General features: G+C 46.4%; 1 protein-coding gene across 1 annotated transcript; it reads left to right on the plus strand.

The window, feature by feature from the left end:
- The first annotated feature begins 1,611 nt into the window (after positions 1-1,611).
- Positions 1,612-20,137, plus strand: ntrk2b (neurotrophic tyrosine kinase, receptor, type 2b). The gene is made up of 17 exons (XM_056290412.1): positions 1,612-1,808; positions 8,930-9,004; positions 9,106-9,177; positions 9,344-9,412; positions 9,877-10,028; positions 11,520-11,656; positions 13,323-13,455; positions 13,966-14,296; positions 15,041-15,180; positions 15,473-15,507; positions 15,604-15,703; positions 16,000-16,188; positions 16,489-16,619; positions 16,742-16,914; positions 17,762-18,002; positions 19,142-19,300; positions 19,952-20,137. The coding sequence occupies exons 1-17, from the start codon at positions 1,612-1,614 to the stop codon at positions 20,135-20,137; spliced, it is 2,520 nt and encodes an 839-aa protein (XP_056146387.1).
- Positions 20,138-24,425: the final 4,288 nt, after the last annotated feature.

The following is a 24,425-nucleotide window of genomic DNA, read 5'->3' on the forward strand; positions in this document are numbered from 1 at the left end:
CTCCACATCAGCTCATGTCACATGTCTTAAATAAATAAATAAAATAAAATAAAATCACGACGTGTTCACAATGAACGGAATCGCATAAATTCAAGTACACAGGGTAAAATCTATTAAAGCAGCTAATTTGAAGGGGGATGGTTTTGGCAGATCTGACAGGCTACTCGTTCCGACAAGACAGCATGCGGATTCATACTGCACTGAAAATAACTGGAAGAACAATAAAGATCGAATAAGCTTCACCATGTGACGTTTTCAATAAAATCTAACACTTTCTTGATTATGTTAGCGCTAGCGGTCTATTCTCCAGCTCCGTCTCCTACGGCACGGTGGTTTGAACGAGACCCATTTGAGGCTCTCAGACAACAGTGTGGGTAATTATTTCTCGTAGATGCAAAACCGTCTCGTGCGTCAACCGTACGTCACACGATGGGCCAAATGGCCACCCGTAGACCAGCGGTGATGTCGGGCGAGCAGCGCTATCGCCAAACGGATGCCTTCAGACTATAGAGCGACGTGGGGAGAGAGAGAGAGGGGGGGGGGGGGAGCGAGAGAGAGAGAGGGAGAGAGAGAGCGAGACAGGGAGAGAGAGAGAGAGAGAGAGATGAAAAAACAACAACAACAAATAAACAGGCCGAAGAATTACATAAATATTGTGACACCGCTATATTATGCAGCTGACCCACATTTGCCTTTACCGTGGCCAATGCGGACGAGTCGTTCCGTAGTTGGTGCTCGCGCACCAAGCGCGGCGCTCGAACAATCGAGCGAAAATCGGCCGTAACGCCGATGGCAGCGCATCTCGCTGTGGCCATCGTCTCAGTCATCTATTGTGTAAACCCAACTCCAGCAATGGCTGGGGGGAGGGGGGAAGGGAGGGGGGGAGATGCGCTCGTCCTTAGTGTTTAATCGATAGACGAATGCAGGTACCCTGCCTCCTCCCCTGCACGCGCGCACACATTCGCAACGCCGCCACGCACTCACTCTTACTCCACTATGCAGTGTGTCTTATTTTGCTCCCCATCACTACACTGCGTGTGAGGACTCGGCCATATGGGCTTGGCTTATTGATCAGGCATTAAACATCTGGAACATTTCACCTCTCTCTCTCTCTCTCTCTCTCTCTCTCTCTCTCTCTCTCTCTCTCTCTCTCTCTCTCTCTCTCTCTCTCTCTCTCTCTCTCTCTCTCTCTCTCTCTCTCTCTCTCTCTCTCTCTCCCCCTCTCTCTCTCTCTCCCCCTCCACAAGGCGTATGGAACAGCCTTGTTTTTCGAGGGGTACGGGTGAAACAGTATAGCAGGACGGACCGCTCGACACCTTGCTTCACGGCATCGATATGCAGTAGTGTGATCGCAGTTCTGCGGAGACGGGGAAGGCCATCCATCCCATGGCATCTCGGTATTGAAACCGTGGGCTCTGCGCATTCGTGACCGACACCGTACTATTTTTTTTTACATTTTTTATTTTTTTATTTTTTTTACTTATTATTTTGCGGAGTCGAAAGGATTAACCGGATAAAGGCAACGAGGGGAGGAAACCTTGCAGAAATTCAGATTCTGTTGGGGGGGGGAGGGAGGGGGGGATCGTGGGATAGGCAATCACTGGACCTGCGATGGACTCCGGAGCGGGGGAATATACAATGGCTCGCCTTGGTTTCCTTCTGGTTTTGATGGGGCTTTGGAGGTTTAGCGATGCTTGCCCTGCATCCTGCACTTGCAGCATCTCAAGGATCGCTTGTATTGATTCTGTGCCGGGGATTGAGGATTTCCCGGTCCTTCCGTTAGACGACATGGAAAACATCACCGAGATGTGAGTGTCTAAAATAAAAATAGATCATGCAGCAACCTCATAAACTTAACAGCCTAAATGCCTACAGAGCCATCTGCAACAATGTCTAACAATGTCAAACATAATAACAACAACAGAAACAACAACGATAGTAATAATGATGATGATGATGAGGATAATAATAATAATAAACAATAATTAATTATTATTATTGTTGTTGTTGCTGTTGTTGTGGTGGTGGTGTGTAGTTAAGGGGTGCCTGTCTCTTAGCAAAAATTATTTGGTCATCATAACAGATTTGTCAGATCATGGTGTGTGTGTGTGTGTATGTGTGTGTGTGTGAGGGGGGTACCGGTTGGGAAGTGGAGGGGATTACGCGTGTGCCAGCAATTTAGCGGGCGTATGTTTATGTGTGGTGTCTATGTGCATAATGAGGGTGAGAGAGCTGCTGGGATTAGTCGGTATTTCCTTAACTAAACAGGTCCCGAGGAAAGTGATCAAGTAAATATTCAACACGGCTTTACTGTATCGTAACGCTCGGGCACTGGGCACCAGCGCATGCTAGAAGAGGTGGTGCCATCAAATGTTTGAAGTCCAAAATCTCAGAGTAACCCATTAAAACCATATTCAGCAGACATCACCCGATCGTCACAGATCGTGCAAGATCTTTTTTTTCCCTCCCAGTTGCACAGGACTGACCCGATCTGAGTTGTCTACATCAGCTGCACCCTTATCTACGTCGGTGTGCAGGCCTGGTGGAGGCTGCTCACAGCCCTGCACAAGCCAAATCTCCACCCGGGGGGGTAATAGAGGGGCGACTCGGGAGTTTTCTAATGCATACGGGAGACCAGGAAGGAGATTTCACGTTTCCCAGCCACGGCTTTACTCAGCGTTTTTTTTAACTTTTTACTCGTAGTGGTTAACAGGCGTGCAGGATTCAGGAAATCTCACGATTCGGTCCCCGATTCTTGGGGGGGGGTCACGATTCGATTCAAAAATCGATTCTCAATCCAATACATAGATTTGATTTTAGATCGCTGCTTTGCATTTCTTTTCCCGTTTGACTGCGGTAGACGCTTTTATAGGTCTCAAAGAGAGGAGGAGGAAAAAATCCCACTGAATCAAATGTAAACATTTACTACTCAGTGTCGACCCTGAGTAGGATCTATTTTCCGTTAGTCCACCCAGTCAATAGGAAACCAAGGCAGCCCTGAGACAAACGGTCAAATGAATACTTAATACAAAAAAAATGATTGTAAAGATAAACTGCAAAGTGCAAACCTGCAAATAATAACTTAAATTCAAACTTCAAATGATAATGTGGGTTCAATATTCAAACAACAAAATCAAATAAAACAATTTAGCTGCAAAGTGCAAACAAGACCCGTTGCGTTCCGCTGTAAAGTGCCGTAACTAGTGGCTGACTTTTAAAATGTGAACTAAACTTCCCTGGGGTGTGGACTCAAATAAAATGAACAATAAACACTGTTAGCCGGAGGTCTCCATCTGAAACACTTCTTTGTCAGGAACACACAGTAACACAAAATGGGCGCATAATACTTCTTAGCGTCAGAAGTCGCCAAATAATACGACAGGCAAGTTTACCTCACTGCACTTCCCCAATTACACATTCAACGCTAGGCAGGCTTTCTTCATTACTTCACGTTTTTAATTGCACACTGCACTTTGAATTAAGAGTGCTATGGATGGTGTACATCTGCAGCATGGAACTGGGAAAACAATTATCATAACCACGAGAGGCCACGTACACGCTGCCCCTAAATTCAGTTGTCAGTCTTCACTTGAATGTGTGTAACCCTGTCAAGTTAAGAGTAGTAGACAAACGCACATCCCCGACAAAGGTACTAGCCGGTGCTGGAGTTGGGGGGCACAAACTCTCCAAAAAGTGAAAGCACTGCACACCACTTCTCATGCTGCCATACTTTAAACCACGTTTCAACACGGTGTCTTCATCAGGTTAAGGCACAATGGAAATGTGTTGTTATGTATTTCTATTTAAGCTGTTAGTTTTAGCAGACAACGGCTTTTGGAACCGTAACAGCCAAACTGACACCGGACAATTTGTGGGTCTCAGTTTTTGCATGTCTGGCTACATTCATCAGAACCAGACAGGACATGGATAAACAAACATTCAGACATGTTTGTGTGTGTGTGTCACCAGTCCATCGTTCACTTCTCTGCCTGATTGATTGTCATTGGGGCCACAAGTACACCACTGCCTGAAATGTCTAGGTTCTTCGGCAGAAATCGAAGCTGGTCTACATGTTCTGGACTGAGCATGCTCCGCTGTGTAGTTACTATGTCCCGAATACCCTCCCTGCCACAACGCTAGTACCATGGATGCATAGATAGCGCTTAGCCAACTTGGCCAGTAGGGGAGAGACAGTCCTGTGGGACCTCCACCAGCTGAGGCGATCTTCTGAGTGATAGTGGGGAGGCCTCCAGATACTTTTTCATCTCCTCCTCAGCTCTGGTGTGGGCAGATTTAGGGAAAACAACTCTGACTTCAGTGAACGTCTTGCCCAATAGATTCACCAGTGAAGAAGATGATGTTCTTCTTTTGGGGGCAGGGCCTTCTTCATCATCATCATCAGGGCCTTTGTCTGGGCCATCTGGCTCCTCAGCATGGACCTCAGGCTCCTCCTGCTACAGTGAAAGACCACAAGAAAACAAAAACACAGTCAGCAAATAAGCCTAATCTTTGTATTCAAAAGTCAGTGTTATTATTACCTCTTGGGTCCCACCCCAGTTCCCTAATATAAAATAGGATACAACTGATAATTTGGCGCATCTCCACATGACATGTGTATTCTTATTACAAGAATAACTTTAAATACAGATTTAACAATGTTTCAGTTTAGCACTACGTTAAATATTTGGGTAGTCCTTGGATCCAAGGACTGCCCAAATATATAACTGATGACTGAAACGGTTTCTGTCGTGTCAGACTCTTGACAACGTGTGACAGTTTTGACAGCATGCTGTAACAGTGTTTCCATGTGAGCAGGCAGATTTCTCTCGACAAAGTCTGTGACGAAACACTTTTGAAAGAAATGCTCGACATTTAAATGCAAAACAAAATTGTCATTTCAGAGGGACCCACGAGGTTGTCCCGTCAAGCTGCAAACCCACCAGTGGTTTCTTACGAACCAGTGTCCTCTTTGTCCGAATCCTTTGACAACACTGACTCTTTCCATCATGTGGCAAATCTTGGAATTCATGTAACAAAATAACCATTGTAAATGCAAAATTTTACAAGTTTGTACACGTCAAAGAGCGTTGAATCAGTTCACCTGGATACAACGTTTATAAACGCTGAATCCAGATGAACTGATTCCACCTCCTTTGGTTTTCTCACCTGGATTATTAAGCATGCATCAAGATAGTTTGTACACAGGACCAGGGAAACAATATGTATGTTATGCCTTCAAATAGTTTCCATGTGTATACCACAATTTCTCCAACTATACGGGGCGTCCGGGGTGGCGTGACGGTCTATTCTGTTGCCTACCAACATGGGGAGGTCTGGTTTGAATCCCCGTGTTACATCCGCTTGGCCGGACGTCCCTACAGACACAATACGCCATGTCTGCGGGTGGGAAACCGGATGTGAGTACGTGTCCTGGTCGCTGCACTAGCGCCTCTCTGATTGGCCGGTCGGTCGGTCGGTCGGTCGGTCGGTCGGTCGGTCGGTCGGTCGGGGCGCCTGTTCGGGGGGGGGGAATTGGGGGGAAAACTCCTCACTGTCAGGTGAGAAGAAGCGGCTGGCGACTCCACATGTATCGGAGGAGGCATGTGGTAGTCTGCAGCCCTCCCCGGATCGACAGAGGGGGTGGGGCAATGACCGGGACAGAAGAGTGGGGTAATTGGCCGCATACAATTGGGGAGAAAAAGGGGGGAGGGAATAAAAAAAATGAAAAAAAATTCTCCCAACTACACTATGCTGATTAAAGTGCAAATATCCATGTCCAGTCGACATGTGATGTGTCAAATAAAGGACTATTACTTACCCAGCAAACATGCCTCTTTGGGACCCATTGTGGGCCCGCAGCATGCCCATAGTATGCCCACACTTTGGGCTGGGAGCAGTGGTCCCAAACGGGCCCATAGTGCCCCATGCGTACCTGGTATGCTAGTGACATTTATTGACAGCCAGCTCAAAAAAAAAATGAAGAAAATATAAATTATACGGAGAAAGAATTTATTGAACATTGGAAACAACTGGAATTGACAAACAAAGCTTTATACCAAATTAAATGCTTTTATTAAACAGAACAACAAACATAGAACCACATTTAAACACAATAAGAACATTAAATCTAAAAAGAAACCCAAACATTAAATCTATTTATTTTTTGCTCCTTCTGCTCCTTCCTCCGTCTCTATCCCTGGCATTTCTGAGCCACATTTTGATGGCCGCTTCCACCTCGGATGCTGTGGCCCGGCTGCTTTTTGTCACAGCATCTGAAGAAAACAACAATTGAAATGTAAGTGCACAGTATGAGTTAGCCACAGGTGGAGCATTTAATCTAGCCTGGGATTCCATTCACCTGTTGGGGTAGAGGCAAATCTCCAACAGAGATGTCTCGAAACCTGGGCAAGTAAAGCCAAAATTATCTGTATGTGACCATGTTTTTTTATTTAGGTAAACTGACACTTTGATTGTTCCGTGGACTCAGGTGGGGCAAAATTCAAATTAAACTACCCAAATCCATCTTCTTGGAGTATTTAAAGTAATGAGGTTGGCACCACCTCGTGACCAAGCCCAAACTGAACCAGGGCTATAGGCTATATTTACTTGTGTACTGCTAGAGTGATGGCGTGTGTCAAGTGTATTACTGCACACATGCACAACATGTCAGATGTATTGCAGACTATATGAGACTACAATAAGCTGCTGTGTGTGGATGTTCGCTAAATTTCTGATGGTTCAAAATGATTAAAATTGTAAAGTTATGAGTAATAGTTAATCTGTAATTAAGTTGGTTAAAAAAACAGCATGAGCTGCTCTATGGGAACATTTAAGGGGCAAAAAATTAACAAAAAAAACTAGTGTTCTTTCTCTTAACTATGATATGAAACAGCTGCGACAAACCAAAAAGTTGAGACGGTACTTTTCTTGTTGGATGGGCAGTTTTAGTTAAGTATGGGATGGACCGGTTATACCTTGGACAACTTGTTTACATTTTACTGTCATTTTTTCAGAGGTCTGACTATATGCAGCATTGGGCATGGGCGGTAAATAAAAAGTTTGAGTACCGCTTACCCTAAAGCAGTTGTAATCTTAAAACGTTTTAACTGTACTGTCAACAGGGGGTTGACCTCAAAGGTCAAAACTGCTGTGGGCCCCGCATGGGCTAACCCACAGAGGGCCCATGCGGGCTTACTGTTGGCAAGACCACAGTTGGGCTTGCCCACAGTAAGCCCACATAAGTTCCTCAAAGGGCAAAACTGCTGTTGGCCCCGCATGGGCTGGCCCACAGGGGGCCCAAGTGGGCTTACTGTGGGCAAGACCACAGTGGGTTGCCCACAGAAAACCCTCATGGGGGCCTCAAAGGGCAAAACTGCTGTGGGCCCCGCATGGACTGACCCACATGGGGCCCATATGGGCTTACTCTGGGCAAGAGCACAGTTGGGCTTGCCCACAACAAGCCCACATAGGGGCCTCAAAGGGCAAAACTGCTGTGGGCCCCGCATGGACTGACCCACATGGGGCCCATATGGGCTTACTCTGGGCAAGAGCACAGTTGGGCTTGCCCACAACAAGCCCACATAGGGGCCTCAAAGGGCAAAACTGCTGTGGGCCCCGCATGGGCTAACCACATGGGGCCCATGTGGGATTAGTGCGGGTTTGCCCCTGCCCACATTGCCCCACAGTAAACCCACACCTACGCACAGTGGCCCCGCACGGGCATGTTCGCTGGGTATTTATATCACACAATCCAACAATATGAATCTTTTCTTGTAATTTCACCATCAACAATCACAAAATGTATATCTATCTGACTGTGCATTGCTTAATTACGCTCAGAAAGTGTATATGTATTGATTTTCTTTTTCACGCCAGATCTTTCTAACTTCAGCGTTGTAGTCCAAGTTGAAACCACATGACCGCGACTCTACTGATGCGTCTGACTTTCCGAACTTGTACTATAATATCAACCTTTATGTAACAGGAACCAAAACCTGTGTTTTTATTAAGTATATAGAGATAAAAGTAAACACAGAGCAACATCGTACAAAATAATACCCGAGCCGGCTCGGGGGAGTGGGGTTATTGGCCGGGTACAATAGCTTGTTTGCAGTCACGTGATTCTGATGACGCGCGAGACTGGGACGGAGGGCAGGAAGTGAAAAGCAGAATGGGTGAGATGGAGCTAGTTTAGCCCGAGCTGTGCTAGTTTAGACGATATTATGAGAGAAAGGTATAAACAGAAAGTAAGGTAAGGACATCACATATATATATATATATAACATTCATAACATAAGGACATGATCCTTATGTTATGAGGAGTGATGTTTTTGACCAAGTGGTCCCTGCACACAGGCCCGTTATCCGACCCCGCTCCTCCCGAGCGCAGTCGATGGTTCACAAGCCATCCCCCCCACATTTTTGGTCACTTGCTTGCATTTCCCCCCCTCATGAACAACAACTTTTGGTCCTCAATAAACACTCCTTGTGGTTTCTCAGTTAATGACGCCAAACATAGGCAGTTTGTGATGGTGCTTCCTATGTAGAAAATCACTTCCTGCCCTGCATCTGTAGTTTGTGACGTCATATGCAAACAACATTGGGGAGGGAAAAAAGGGGGGGCGGGATTAAGATATTAAATGCAAAAACCGTGGTCGGCCAGAAATGCTCCTTTGTTTTGCAAGAGACAAACTGCTTTCACTGGAATGGTTTCACATTTCTGTGTTTGTGATGTTTGCCAACTTTTCCTTACACTCCGGTATCTTCCGATGACTAGAATTAACCAATGTGCTGCAGAATTTATTCATGCAAACTCCATGCCCACATGCAGCCTACCTCAAGCTTGCCAAATACCTTTTTGGTAAAAAGCATTGCTTATTTTCTACTACTGAAACGTCCTGATAGTATTTTTTTTCCTTATCTTGAACAGATACATCTCAAATCAGAACAGACTCTTTGAAATCAATGACAACAGCTTAAAGTACTACATAAACCTCAGAAATCTGTGAGTATCGCTTATTTACTCTCACACATCGAAGTATGTTTGCTATCACATAAACAAATGCGGGTAATGTGATGGAAATTACATGTTTCCACTTCTGACAGAACGGTGACCAAGACCAGATTGACATCAATATCATCAGATGCCTTCTTCAACAACACAAGACTTCAATATGTGTAAGAAGCATTTTTCATAACCTTCTTTTGCTGAATATCTGTGCTGGTAGTGCCAATTAAATAGTTTTAAGTTTTTGTTGTTGTTGTTTTTTTTGGTGTGGCACCTTTCAAATTAATAGTATTTATACAGCCTGAAATAGCTTATGTGCTTTTTTCCCACTTTTAGAAATCTCAGAGACAATAACTTATCGACATTGTCATGGAGAACTTTCCAGAACTTAAACACGATATACTCGTAAGTATCATCTCTTATGTAGGGTCGATACACCCATCCCTCTGTCTTTCTTTCTGTGTGAAAGCGGCACGGTGGCCCAGTGGTTAGCACTGTCGCCTCACAGCAAGAAGGTCCTGGGTTCGAACCCCAGGCCGTCCCAGATCCGTTCTGTGTGTAGTTTGCATGTTCTCCCCGTGTCTGCTTGGGTTTCCTTTGGGTGCTCCGGTTTCCTCCCACCATCAAAAAGACACGTGTGTTAGGGTTAACACTCCTCCCTGTGCCCCTGAGCAAGGCAATGGAAAGAAGAACCGGAGTTGGTCCCCAGGCGCTGCAGCTGCCCACTGCTCCTATACAATAAGATGGGTTAAATGCAGAGAACAAATGTCGCTGTATGTATGTACATGACAAATAATAAAGTGTCTTCTGTCTTCTTCTAGATTTGTGTATAGATTTTCATGTTGATGTGACTGATGTCTATCTTCCAGGCTCCTCCTCTCCGGTAACCCTATGGAATGTGTGTGTGAGAACCTATGGATCAAACTGAGGCTACTGGATGAAATTGAGAGTCAAGAGCTGAAGTGCATCGATGACAGAGGAGTCCAGAAGGCCTTTGCTAAACTCACTCCACCGGACTGTGGTAACGTGAAGCCCTGATAATAGAGAGAAACGCCGGGTAGTTGATGTTGCACTCAACTGTCAAAGACAGCATAGACAGATAGAGATAAAGGAGGGAGAGAAACTGTGGAATCAGGGAACAAATCCATTTACAGTGCTGTTAACCCTCATGCTCTGTTCATTAATTCAAAAGTACTAATGCACTATTTGCCAGTTAATTTGATTCCGACCACATTGGGTTTTATGGCGATGCAGCTGTATAATGTCGTTGGAAATAGCCAAACTAGATTGTTTTCATCTCAGTTATTGTTAATATTGAAGACCCAATCTGTGATTTACTTGACCATATAAAAATATGGGTGTATTTATTCACACACCTAATCAAGGAGTTTCAGTTACAGGCTGAAAATAAGCAATTTGTGTCTTTCGCGATCAAATACAGGAGAAAATATGACACCCCCCCCCCCTTTGTAAACATTGGTGGCGCAGTGGTTAGCGCTGTCGTCTCACAGCAAGAAGAACCTGGGTTCGAATCCCGGCGTTGTCCAACCTTGGGGGTCATCTCAGGTCGTCCTCTGTGTGGAGTTTGCATGTTCTCCCCGTGTCTGCGGTGGGTTTTCTCCGGGTGTTCCGGTTTCCCCCACCATCAAAAAGAAACATGCATGTTAGGGTTAATACTCCTGTCTGTGCCCCTGACCGAGGCACAGGCAAGACGAACTGGAGTTGGTCCCCGGGTGCTGCACAGCAGCTGCCCACTGCTCCCAGCTACACAGCTAGCTACACGGCTAGGATGGGTTAAATGCAGAGCATAATTTCCCCACGGGGATTAATAAAGGATCTAAAAAATTAAAAAATAAAAAATTACCGACGTAAGCAAACTATTCACGGCAGCAGTCCACATTACAGTCTCAGATTTAGTGTTGTTTACACTTGAGTCAAGGATTGCACCTTTAACAATGTTTATCGTTAATTGCTGTTGATTAAATAATAATAATAATATTTATTTCGGATACACAGCCGGTCCATAGCATAAAAGCAACAATATAATAATAATAATAGAAAAAACAATACCCCTACACTCCACGAGCGCGCGCGTGCGCGCGCTCACACACACACACACACACACACACACACACACACACACACACCATGTGTGGCGTCCACACACGCACCGTCCAACAGTCAGTTCATAACAGATACAGGCTGTCTCGCCAGGGCTTTTGAAGTCTGGATGTGAACCGATAGCAGCTTTTCGTAGGGCTGGTTAGAGCCTCTGTGATGCTGTTCTCCAACACATCCAGGCGAAACATAAAATTATACATTAGCTGTCTTAAAAGTACATCACATGTAGGCACACATCTGAGGACACAGACAACTGACTGACACCATGCCACCTGGGGACATGAAGCAGCAACCCCACAGCACCATAAAATGGAACGTTTTGACCCAAACGAGAACACAAGGTTTAAAAATACCAGTCGTTGAATTTTAATGTTCCCCTTGCGACTTGCAGTGGTTCCTCAAGTGGAGGTCACTCCCACAGTTGTGACCAAGATGGAGGGCAGTGATGTGAATGCAGTGTGCAGCGCCTCCGGCTCCCCGCCTCCTGAGATCCTGTGGAACTTTGATATGCTCTCGACCAGTTACGAGGTAAGATGGTCCCCCTTCGCTGCCTCCCGTTTGAAACTCCAGCAATTACATACCAATTGGCTGCACGGTGGCCCAGCGGTTAGCGCTGTCGCCTCACAGCAACAAGGTCCTGGGTTCGAATCCCGGGGTTGTCCAACCTTGGGGGGGTCATCCCAGGTCGTCCTCTGTGTGGAGTTTGCATGTTCTCCCCGTGTCTGCAGTGGGTTTTCTCCGGGTGCTCCGGTTTCCCCCACCATCAAAAAGACATGCATGTTAGGAGTTAATACCCCTGTCTGTGCCCCTGACCGAGGCAATGGCAAAATAATTGTAGCTGGAGTGGGCGGCTGCCCACCGCTCCTAGCTACACAGCTGGGATGGGTTAAATGCAGAGAGCGTAATTTCCCCACGGGGATTAATAAAGTATCTCAAAAATAAATAAATAAATAGAAATCTGAGCTCCTCATTTTGATCCTTTGCCATGTTCAGTTTTAGGGGTCACAAATGCAAAAAAGTGCAGAAAATGTTCATGTCTGTCGTGGAATATAACTGACCAGTGGAGTTTTCCCTGAAGTTTGGTAGTGATAAGTCGGCCTTTTGTTGTTGTTCTTTTATCCGCAATGGGATAAAGGTGATCCATTCCACTCCGCAATACTCTCCGTGTGAATAACCCTGTATGAATACTGTGTAGTAGAGACTCGCCATTTCATGTTCCCTCACTATCCTAAACCAGTCGTATTCCACCTGTATACATATAACGTATTCTTTGTGTGAGGAAATCTTGTCATATAACTTATTTATCTCCTGCATGCACCATAGAATATTGTAGCAAATTCGGGGGCAGCCCGGGACCGCCACAGCCGGGACGCCAACCCGTGGCTCCCACGCCACAAGCGACTACGTTAACCAGTCGACTAAAGCGTCCGACCCGTTAGCCAAGGGCCAACGTGTAGACGTTATCCATGCAACGTGCATGGATAAGTAGACACGTTGGCCCTTGGCTAACGGGTCGGACCCTTTAGTCGAGCTGTTAGCAATGTCCCCCGCGGTGCGGGTGATACGGGTTCGCGTCCCGGCTGCGGCAGTTCCTGTGGTTAACCCCCTAATTCGCTACACTGGCGTCAGAAGTGGGATGGTGAGACCGTAAGTCCATCGTATGCGCCCAGAGCCGTGAAGGAGCTGATATGCTTAAGCGCGGGGACGTGCTTCCCGAAGGAGGGGGGTAGTGTAACGTGCACGGATAAGTAGACACGTTAGCCCTTGGCTACCTGCTCAGATCCTTTAGTCGAGCGGTTAGCGATGTCTCCCGCGGTGCGGGAGATACGGGTTGGTGGCCCCGCTGCGGCAATTCCTGTGGTTGCCCCCCGAATTCGCTACACTTGTTATTTATCTCCTGCATGCACCATAGAATATGGTTTAGTACTTCATCGACACCGTTCAACACATGCATTGAGATTTGTGCATACAGAGATGGGGCACTCTACCATACCTATAAAACCAGGCTTATACACGTTATTATAACTTGCCTTTACTTTTTTCCTATTGCGTTTGACTTCATTATAGTACCTTTACTTTTTATTTCGCAAAAGTCAAACTCCTGGTGATGTGTGAACTGATTCTTGAAGCTCATGTGGTGCACAAAGTCATCCTTATGAAGGTTGTAAACGAGACGATAATGACTTGTTTACAGATAGATGCGCTGGATCTGAAGAGCAGTCTCACCCTGTCAGGCTTGTCCCCTGACGACAACGGCAGAGTGATCATCTGCAGTGCCGAGAACATGGTGGGGCAGACCGAAGCCACCCTCCAGCTGAATATTCTCTGTAAGGGCCCCGACCTTGTGGTTGAAATTGATTGGTTGTATCAAAACCAAACTTTTATATTGTTGTGAATTTTAAATGCTTACTACTTTTTTTGGGTGAAGCTTTCTCTGTTTGTCTGTTAACACTCTCAGGTCGCTCACTTTGTTTTTTTATTGCCTTAACCTTGCAAATCCTATTAACTCTCCATGTTTCCTGTCACAGTAAATCTTCCTCTTGTGAAGCTCCCGGTGCCTGTCCATACTCTTCCGGTCATTTCCCCTCACCCCCCCCCCTTTGCCATTTCCTGGTTGTCAGTGTTTAACTAGTTCGTGATCAGTCTTCCTTAGTACCTCTCTTCTCTACTCAAGTCTTCCTCCCTAACTACCTTTCCCCCATCTCTATGGTCCCACGTTACCGTCTCCACCCCTTGTTGTTTTTCTCTCAGCCCCCCCCCCCGGCTATGCTCCTGGTGTTTATCTCCTGGTATCCTGTGATTATTCTTCCTTTCCTCTGTTGTTGCCTCTGTGTCAGTTGCCCCCACCATCAAGCATCTGTTGGTGCCTGAAAGGGACCACCACTGGTGCATCCCCTTCAGCGTGACAGGAAATCCTAAACCCGATCTGCAATGGTACCACAAGAACGTACTTCTCCACGAGCAGGACTACATCCACACCAAGATCCACTTGTTCTCTGAGGGCGAATATCACGGCTGTCTGCAGCTGGTCAACCCGACACACATCCACAACGGCGAGTACACGCTGGTGGCCAAGAACAAGTACGGACAGGACGAGAAGAGGGTCACGGCCCAGTTCATCGACCCTCCCAACATCGGACACTCAGGTCTCGATACGCTTTCTATTTCGTAGCCGGCGATAAGCATTCGCTGTGATTTCTGACACATCATGCCGCTGATTGAGATGACGACTGACGTTTTGTTTTCCTTTATTTCAGATGAGCCATTCTACTATTGTAAGTAATGGAATTTAATGTTTGATTTCTCTCTCTGAAAGCAGTTAGTTATCTATGAATTTGTTAAGATGTTGGAGATACTGAATAATGCTGAATAGTGTAGAGTCATATGATCACGTAGTTGTATGAGTTAAAATGGCAGTGAGAAAGGGCGTCCGGGTAGCGCAGCGGTCTATTCCGTTGCCTACCAACACGGGGATCGCCGGTTCGAATCCCCGTGGTACCTCCGGCTTGCTCGGGTGTCCCTACAGACACAGTTAGCCGTGTCTGCGGGTGGGAAGCCGGATGTGGGTATGTGTCCTACTCGCTGCACTAGCGCCTCCTCTGGTCGTTCGGCATGCCTGTTCGGGGTGGAGGGGGAACGGGGGGGGGAACAGCGTGATCCTCCCTCACGCTACGCCCCCCTGGCGAAACTCCTCACTCCCAGGTGAAAAGAAGCGGCTGGTGACTCCACATGTATCGGAGGAGACATGTGGTAGTCCGCAGCTCTTCCCGGGTCGGCAGAGGGGGTGGAGCACCGACCGGGACGGCTCTGAAGTGTGGGATAATTGGATGGGTACAACTGGGGGAACATTTTTGAAGTGAGAAGTGTAAGGTAGCATTAACAGTAACTGTAACAATAGCATTAACTAAACAGTAACTTTAGCAGTAACTTCAACAGTGACACTTACTGTAAATATAACAAAAATGACGACTCCCCTTTCTTGTTCCATGCGATTCATGCATCGCCCTTCCTTGGCTATGCACCTCCCTTTTGCTCCCACCCAGACACTCCTGGTAGGTGTGCAGTTTAAACTCCTGTGCTGTGAATAACATTACCAATACTCACTCTTACAGTGACTGTATATATTTAACACTGCAAGAGTTATATTAGCTATTATTTATCATAGCCTCCCTAACTTAGGATCTATCTTACGTTTGACTTAAGACCACACAGTGCATGACTATGAAGTTTACACTTCAATAGTATAATAATTTCAAAGTGCCAGCCTTGCAGTAGGAATTTTTTGAGTTACAAAAGAATGACTTGCATTTCTTGTATTAAACTGTACTTGATTTGCTTTGCTAGAGTCGCCGCTCCCTCCGCTGGACGACAGCGTTGCAGTAAGTGGTCGTGCCCAGTCATTATCATCTAATGGAGGCTGTGCATTATTGCTGGTAGATGTGTTGCAACCAAATAAGCATTTTCTTACCCTGCAGGTATATGTAGTGGTGGGCATTGCAGGTGTTGCCTTGACTGGTTGTGTTCTAATGGTGATCATTCTGAAATATGGAAGAAACTCAAATTTCGGTATTAAAGGTAAGCCATCTTTTTTACACGAGTTCAGCAGTCTCCACCTGAATATATTAAAAGTTATAACTGTAAGAATTAGTGAACCCCATTTCGGGTCGAGGTTGTGCTTGGGCCTATTCAAATCAACATCCCTATCCATTTCGGTCACAATGTTTATCAATCTACCCCTCCCCCCACCTTACCTTCATCCTTCCTCGTTTCACCGCTGCTCATCTTGTTTCTCCTCACTCCTTCACCTGGTACTCATCTCCTCATTCTCTTTGCTCCTTGTCCTTTCCTTCCACTTTTCCATGGCACCTCAGGCTCCTCCTCTGTCATCAGTAATGATGATGACTCCGCCAGCCCTCTTCATCATGTCTCCAATGGCAACAACACCCCGTCGTCCTCAGAGATGGGTCCAGACGCAGTGATCATCGGGATGACAAAGATTCCTGTCATTGAGAACCCACAGTACTTCCGTAACTCAGGCAGCATACTGAAATCTGACACATGTGAGTTACCGCTCCTTTACAAACGTCTGGTAATCTGGCCCCTCTTCTGATAAACCCATAAAGGGCTCATTAGTAGAGGCCATATTCATAGTCAACATCCGGCTTCATTGTGTTTATCATGACTCCTGTCCTGCAATGTGACCCAATACTTAATCAATAGATTGTACAGAAACACACTTGACTAAAGCTCTACTGAACAAATGAAATGTGAATGTTTAATGCACATGCACACTCATACACACAAAAAAGATGCATACAAGTACATGTGGTGCATGGACTTGAGAGTGATTTGTCTTACAGTTGTCCAACACATCAAAAGACACAACATTGTGCTGAAACGGGAGCTGGGAGAGGGGGCCTTCGGGAAGGTCTTCTTAGCCGAGTGCTATAACCTGACACCAGATCAGGAGAAACTCCTGGTGGCTGTCAAGGTATGGGGTCAGGAAGTTCTTCACATTTTTCTCTCAGTGAATCGATTGACGTTGACTGGGTGCACAGTGTTGCGGATAACGCTGCTCCCTGTGCTCATGTGACCTCCCTTGGCTCTCATCAGACGCTGAAAGAAGCGAGTGAAAGTGGCCGAGCTGACTTCTATCGAGAGGCTGAGCTCCTGACCAACCTGCAACACGAGCATATTGTCACCTTCTATGGGGTTTGTGTAGAGAGTGACCCCCTCATCATGGTGTTTGAATATATGAAACACGGCGACCTAAACAAGTTTCTCAGGTAGGAGCCCTTCACCTTCTGCTTGTGTGTGTATTGCATCCTTGTTATGTGTACGGTGTACATCGACGTGCAAATATAGGGTCTTTTGGGTGTGCGGGTAGCCTAGCGGTCTATTCCGTTGCCTACCAACGCAGGGATCGCCGGTTCGAATCCCCGTGTTACCTCCGGCTTAGTTGAGCGTCCCTACAGACACAATTGGCCGTGTCTGCGGGTGGGAAGCCGGATGTGGGTATGTGTCCTGGTCGCTGCACTAGCGCCTCCTCTGGTCGGTCGGGGTGTCTGTTCTGGGGGGAGGGGGAACTGGGGGGAATAGCGTGATCTTCCCACGCGCTACGTCCCCCCGGCGAAACTCCTCACTGTCAGGTGAAAAGAAGTGGCTGGTGACTCCACATGTATCAGAGGAGGCATGTGGTAGTCTGCATCCCGCCCCGCATCGGCAGAGGGGGTGGAGCAGCAACCAGGATGGCTCGGAAGAGCGGGGTCATTGGACGGGTACAACTGGGGAGAAAAAGGGAAAAAAAAATTAAATGTAAAAATAAAATAATATATATATATATATATATATATATATATATATATGTGTGTGTGTGTGTGTGTATATATATATATATATATATATGTGTGTGTATATATGTGTGTGTGTGTATATATATATATATATATATATATATATATATATGGTCTTTTAATGTCTTTTTAATAGAACTGACTTTGAGGTAAAATATCGGTATACCTTAACTGGTTCTGTGAGACCTGGTGGACTTAAACCTGGTTTTGTGGACTCTAACCCAGAAAAAAAATCCTCTTTAATACGAGAGTTCAAGGTGTCACGCGTGTGTGGGTTTAGGACTCATGGTCCTGATGCAGTGCTGATGGCGGACGGTCAACACAGCATCCTGGTGGAGCTCACCCAGTCCCAGATGCTGCACATCGCCCAACAGATTGCTGCTGGCATGGTCTACCTGGCCTCTCAGCACTTTGTTCACAGAGACTTGGCCACCAGGAACTGCCTGGTCGGAGAGAACCTGCTGGTTAAGATAGGAGACTTTGGCATGTCCAGAGACGTCTACAGCACAGACTACTACAGGGTGAGTCAAAACCTTTTCCTTCTGGTTCCCTCTCTCCCTCTACTTTTATTTCCATGTTTTTCCTTTGGCACACAATTTCAGACATTTCATTATCACATTTTCAATTAGAAATGTATTTAGTTTTTCTCTAAAAGAACCGTGTAGCTGCAGAAATTGCACTTTCATCAACAAGTATTTTAACTATTTGCCATTGTCATCAGAATGCAAACTCTACACATAACAGTACTGTTTTCACTGTAATAAGGACCAGCAGTGGAAATGCATTGGTAGTTTTTTTCTCTTAAGCAAGTGGTTAACGTTTCACCTCATTCTAGATGGGCCGCCCTATGTAAATATGTACAACAGCTTTACTGTTATGACGAATGTAAGCATTTTGTGGCAGGGAAAGAATATGACCGGTTAAAATCATTGCAATTCATGCTAACACATGTGTGCGGTGACTAAAGCTGCAAGAAATCACGTTTTACAGAAACCTCTTTATATTTCGATTCTCAGGCCGGATAGGACATCTATTTTTTTTAATTTTTTTTTTGGAACAGATAGGACGTGTTTGACCGGGTCCTCTTACCAGTGACGTCTCAGACCACAACCTGAATCTCATAGCGCCCTCTGCTGTCCAGAGGCAGGAATAGAAAAAAAATCGATACAAAACAAATGAAAGGAACGAGCCACACTAGTTAGATGGCATGAGATAAGTGTAACATATGAAAAGGGCCTCTCACCAGTACAGGCTATCAGCGGCTTTATCAGATGTGACGTACAAGTCATAAAGCTGCCTGATGTCATTCTACTGAAGGCTGATTTTGTTCAGACTTTCTCAAGTCAAGGGGGGGGATTCTGTTCGGACAGTTATTAAAATTGTTACCGGAATGGCATTTATTATTCAACTGGCTGCATTAACAGTTCCGTTAATAACATGTCGACAGACTGAGATTTATTTATTTATTTGTTTATTTATTTATTTTACAACTGAATGGCCCACAAAAAAGGCACATCATAAAAAGAAAAAAAGCACCTTTTTTTTTTTTTAATATGTCCCCCAGGCACATAGTGTTTGAATCTGCTGCTCCTGCAAGCCTTGCAGTGCTGGCCACTGATGGACACTGTTTGCCCTCTTTTCTTCCTCTCTCCTTCTCCAGGTCGGTGGTCATACAATGCTGCCAATCCGCTGGATGCCCCCAGAGAGCATCATGTACCGGCGGTTTACTACAGAGAGTGATGTGTGGAGCCTGGGTGTGGTGCTGTGGGAGATCTTCACCTATGGCAAGCAGCCCTGGTATCAGCTTTCCAATAACGAGGTCAGAGACGTTGTTTCGTTCTGAACCAAACAACACGCCGGTGCGCAGAGTTGCTCGTGAATACACATAAGAATACCTGATCAGCTCCGGTGTCAAGGGAACTTCTCTAAGGCTTTCTGCTCAATGAATACACACCCTGAAATAGTGGCACGGGCGTCCGGGTGGCGTGGCGGTCTATTCCGTCGCCTGCCAACACGGGGATTGCCGGTTCGAATCCCCGTGTTACCTCCGGCTTGGTCGGGCGTCCCTACAGACACAGTTGCTCGTGTCTGCGGTTGGGAAGCCGGATGTGGGTGCGTGTCCTGGTCGCTGCACTAGCGCCTCCTCTGGTCGGTTGGGGTGCTTGTTCAGGGGAGGGCGGGGAACTGGGGGGAATAGCGTGATCCTCCCACGCGCTACGTCCCCCTGGCGAAACTCCTCACTGTCAGGTGAAAAGAAGCGGCTGGGGACTCCACATGTATGGGAGGAGGCACGTGGTAAGTCTGCAGCCCTCCCCGGATCGGCTGAGGGGGGTGGAGCAGCGACCGGGACGGCTGGGAAGAGTGGGGTAATTGGATTTGGGTCGAAAAAAAAAGGAGGGGAGGAGGGGGGAGAAAACGTTTCACATTGCTTCATGATCACTGTTATTTGCTGTCGTCCTGTATGCTGCAGGTGATTGAGTGTATCACTCAGGGACGCGTGCTGCAGCGGCCCCGTACCTGCCCCAAGGAGGTGTACGACCTGATGCTGGGCTGCTGGCAAAGGGAGCCCTACATGAGGCTCAGCATCAAGGAGATCCACAGCCTGCTGCAGAGCCTCGCCAAGGCCTCGCCGGTCTACTTGGACATACTGGGCTAAGTAGCTTGCGGTTTGTCTGCGTGAGCATGCATACGTCTGTGAGCTGGGTGGGGGCGGGGTGGGGTGGGGTGGGGTTTGCACGTGGAGATGTGTCAGTATGTCAGTGTGTCTCTGCACATGCGTGAGGTTAGATGGCGAGAAAAATACCGAAAGAAGTACGCGTCCATTTGCGTGCGTGCGTGCGTGCGTGCGTGTGTGTGTGCGTGTGTGTGTGCGTGTGTGTGTGTGTGTGTGTGTGTATTACCTGGCTGTAAATGTTATTGTAAATGCTGTCGTCTGTCTGTTCACCACATTGACAGAAGCCTTAAATTTTTATTGTTGTTTTTTTTTCTTTTTTCTTCTTCTTCTGCATTTGGAGAGTTCATCGGGGCATGTTTCACATACAAACAGGCACGTTGGTTTCAGGATTACAAAAAGATCAAATCGTTCAACCTCCCGAAACTCCTAAAAAAACAACAACACATTAAATACATCAGACGAGCGAAACCCAGTAATAAGTTATTCTCCTTAATGGATTATTCTGTCTGGCTTTGTGGAAACGTTTTCTATGTACCTTCGTGGCATCGAACCGTCTCACCCTTGTGTACCGTGTTTCAAGGGAAGGAACAAAGGGAAAAGTGTGTGTCTCCCCATCACGGACGGTGATGGACACTGCTGTATAACCTTAGCTTTCTCCTCTCTTTCGAGAGGAACATGCCGTAAAGCAACATAGTCTGTCGTGACACAGGGGCGGGTTATTAAGTTATGGCACTGGCCATTGCTTTTCTGTGACGCGAAATATTTTTAATATTTTAGTAATTTTCTATTTGACAGGGACTCTTGGCGTTTTCTTTTCAGATCAAGTCAGACATGTTTAGTTTTGGGGCTGAAATGTATTAGCAGCTCGTCGGCATAACCGTGTTGGTCCTCCTGGGTTCTGCATTTTAATTTTAAAGAGGAAAAAAATGGAGGAAGCTGCATCATGTACAGTATATTATACCATTTGTATGCCACTTTCTTATACGTCACTCCAAAGCCTAATGGAGAAACTGTCTGTGTAAAAAACTCATTTAGGCATAGGCACGTGTATAGCATAAATTGTAATTGGTGCAGATTTTCTGTTTTTTTTTAAATGACGTCATCATAACTGTTATTGTTTTGCTTTTTGTCAATATGTGATTTTACTTTGCTACAGATGCACAGCCTCATCCCCATGTAGAAGGCGGTGGTGTGTTTTTTGGGTGTGGTTAGAGCGCGTGGCGCATGTCACGCTCTTTGGCTGAGTCTCGGTTTCCTGGATCTAAAGCACAGTGAGGGAGGACCAGATGGGGTCGAGCTGTGCCCCCCCCCCCAAAAAAAAGATGAGCACAGGGTCGTATTTCGCGCGCTCACCAGCAATGTCATTGAGCAAACTTTTCTTGTGAGGTGGCCGATATCTGTAAATTGTAGTTTTTTTTGTGTACATCGGAGACAGATTTTCAAATGTTGTTGGTGTCGATAGATTGAGGTTGCTAATATTTTGTGAAGACATGAAAAATCTCAAGGCGTCATTATTTTACCCCCCCCCCCCCCATCTAGTTTCTAACGGGGAGTCGAACGGGTATATATGATGATGCTGGCTGTGTACCAGAAAGAGGACCCCCCCTCCCTAATTATACTTGGCCAATTACCCCACTCTTCCGAGCTGTCCCGGTCGCTGCCCCACCCCCTCTGCCGATCCGGGGAGGGCTGCAGACTACCATATGCCTCCTCAAATACATGTGGAGTCGTCCGCCGCTTCTTTTCACCTGACAGTGAGGAGTTTCGCCAGGGGGACGTAGCGCGTGGGAGGATCACGCTATCCCCCCCCCCCCGAACAGGCTCCCCGACCGACCAGAGGAGGCGCTAATGCAGCGACCAGGACACATACTGACATCCGGCTTCCCACCCGCAGACACGGCCAATTGTATCTGTAGGGACGCCCGACCAAGCCGGGGGTAACACGGGGATTCGAACAGTGATCCCCCATGTTGGTAGGCAACGGAATAGACCGCTATGGTACCCGGACGCCCAGAACAAGGATTTTAAGGCTAAATATGTAAACTTCCCTAGAGAGAGAAAAGAAAATTGGCTTCACATGCACTGAAGTTGCTGTTTATCGTTTACAAGATTTCCCTGTGATAGTAATGTGATAACATTGTGAGATCTAATTGATCTTGAGTTCCATATTGAATTCAGAGGTAATCAGTAATCCCAGCATGCAGTCTGATTGGTCTTAGGGTCTTCCAGGGCAGGTTACATGTCTCTGAAAACCCCCAGTTGAGCAAGCGATGACTGATACGACTGCTTATATACACATGTGCTCTGTCAGCGTTGCATCAGTTACCTACAGCTGCTTCACACTCCCTCTGCAGCATAAAGAGCCATAAGTACGCATTATGCCAACTGATTATAACCATCATGACATATCCCACATGGGGCTCTAGATGCCTAAAATAACCGTTTAGGGTATGTGCACTTTTACTGTACTTTCGCAAGGCCCCAAAATGCACAACATGAGCAGGTGTCTGTGAATGTTCTCATTCATCCAGGTCATGGTTATCCAAAGGAGTTGAATCAAGTGCAAGTGGACTTGGTATATATCCGTGAAGACGTTTCGCCTCTCATCCAAGAGGCTTCATCAGTTCCTGCCTTTCTGACAAGACCAAGCTAGTCTGACTGGCTGAGTCTCATCAGGCTGAGTCTCATCAGGCTGGGTCTCATCAGGCTGGGTCTCATCAGATTCTGAGTTTCATCTCCAGCCAGTCAGACTAGCTTGGTCTAGTCAGAAAGGCATGAACTGATGAAGCCTCTTGGATGAGAGGCGAAACGTCTTCACGGATATATACCAAGTCCACTTGCACTTGATTCAACTCCTTTGGATAAACATGAGCAGGTGTGCTCAAAACTAACCGCTCCCAGCCACGAACAAGAATCTGGCCCTTGTTGTGTTGGTCAATGACTGGAAAAAACAATGTGCTTCATAGAAAAGCCAGTGTTATCTCTTGCTCCGTCATCACGGCATCCATCAGTTATGTACAATAGTCACCCGTCTGCTGTGTATAAACTGCTGTCCATTCTGTACAGTTCAGATATTTGTCTATATAAATAGTAGGCTATGTTTAATAGTATATTGTGTTTTAAACAGGTATCATGTCAAAACTGTGACATCTATTGAGGAAAATGTGTTATGGGCCACTGGCAATACATACTAAATGTAAATATACTTTTATTCGTGCTGAATCGTATAATTTCTTTGTGCCCGTTCATGATAACAGTGAGAATACAATCCTTTTTTTTTTTTGGGCAACTTTTTGATCTGCAGAAGACTTTCCTTGAACAATGGGGTTTTTCTCGGAGAAAAGGGAACTCCCGGCCTCCTCCCTCCTCTCCACTGTGAGGGGGATCTGAGGTGGAGGTTGGGTGTGAGACGCCTAGTGTCTGTGGGGGAGGACCACAGACTCTGGACTGGAGAGCAATGTTGGGCATCTCTCCCTCGCCCGACCGGTGTCCCGGCTAGAAAACGTGGCCAACGGAGAGGAGGTCAAAGGTCACACCTCTCAGCCAAAACCCCTTCTCTCCTCTCTACTGTGATGGGGATCTGAGGTGGAGGTTGTGTGTGAGACGCTGTGTGTCTGTGTGGGAGGACCACAGACTCTAGAAAACGTGGCCGACGGGAAAGAGGTCAAAGGTCACACCTCTCAGCCAAAACCCCCTTCTCTCCTCTCCACTGTGATGGGGATCTGAGGTGGAGGTTGTGTGTGAAACGCTGTGTGTCTGTGTGGGAGGACCACAGACTCTAGAAAACGTGGCCGACGGGAAAGAGGTCAAAGGTCACACCTCTCAGCCAAAACCCCCTTTGCTTCTGGTTGACTTTAGCCCATTTTGGTCCTCTCTCGGATGAATAACTGTGAATTTGCATCATGAATCGTATGTTATTTTGAATGTAACCTAGAAGGGGTCGGGACCTTTTTTGAATGTAATCTATCTTTTGGGGGGATCAGCGATTCTTTTTGTAAATATATGATAAACAGGATTACAGTTTTCATCCATGTGCAGATAACAAATTTTACTTACTGTGTTAATATAAAGAAAGACAGTATGTTTGTGTGTGTGTGTGTCTGTGTCTGTGTGTGTGTGTGTGGGTGTGGGTGTGTGGGTGAGTAACGCCTCTGGGATGGCGTGTGAGTTGGTGTGTTGGCACACACATCTGTATGCAAGGCTATGTGTGTGTGTGTGTGTGTGTGTGTGTGTGTGTGTATTCTCCTGGTAGGTTTAATCGTTCTGCTTA

The sequence above is a fragment of the Lampris incognitus genome, chromosome 12 (genome assembly GCF_029633865.1).
Source record: "Lampris incognitus isolate fLamInc1 chromosome 12, fLamInc1.hap2, whole genome shotgun sequence".
Lineage (NCBI taxonomy): Eukaryota > Metazoa > Chordata > Actinopteri > Lampriformes > Lampridae > Lampris > Lampris incognitus.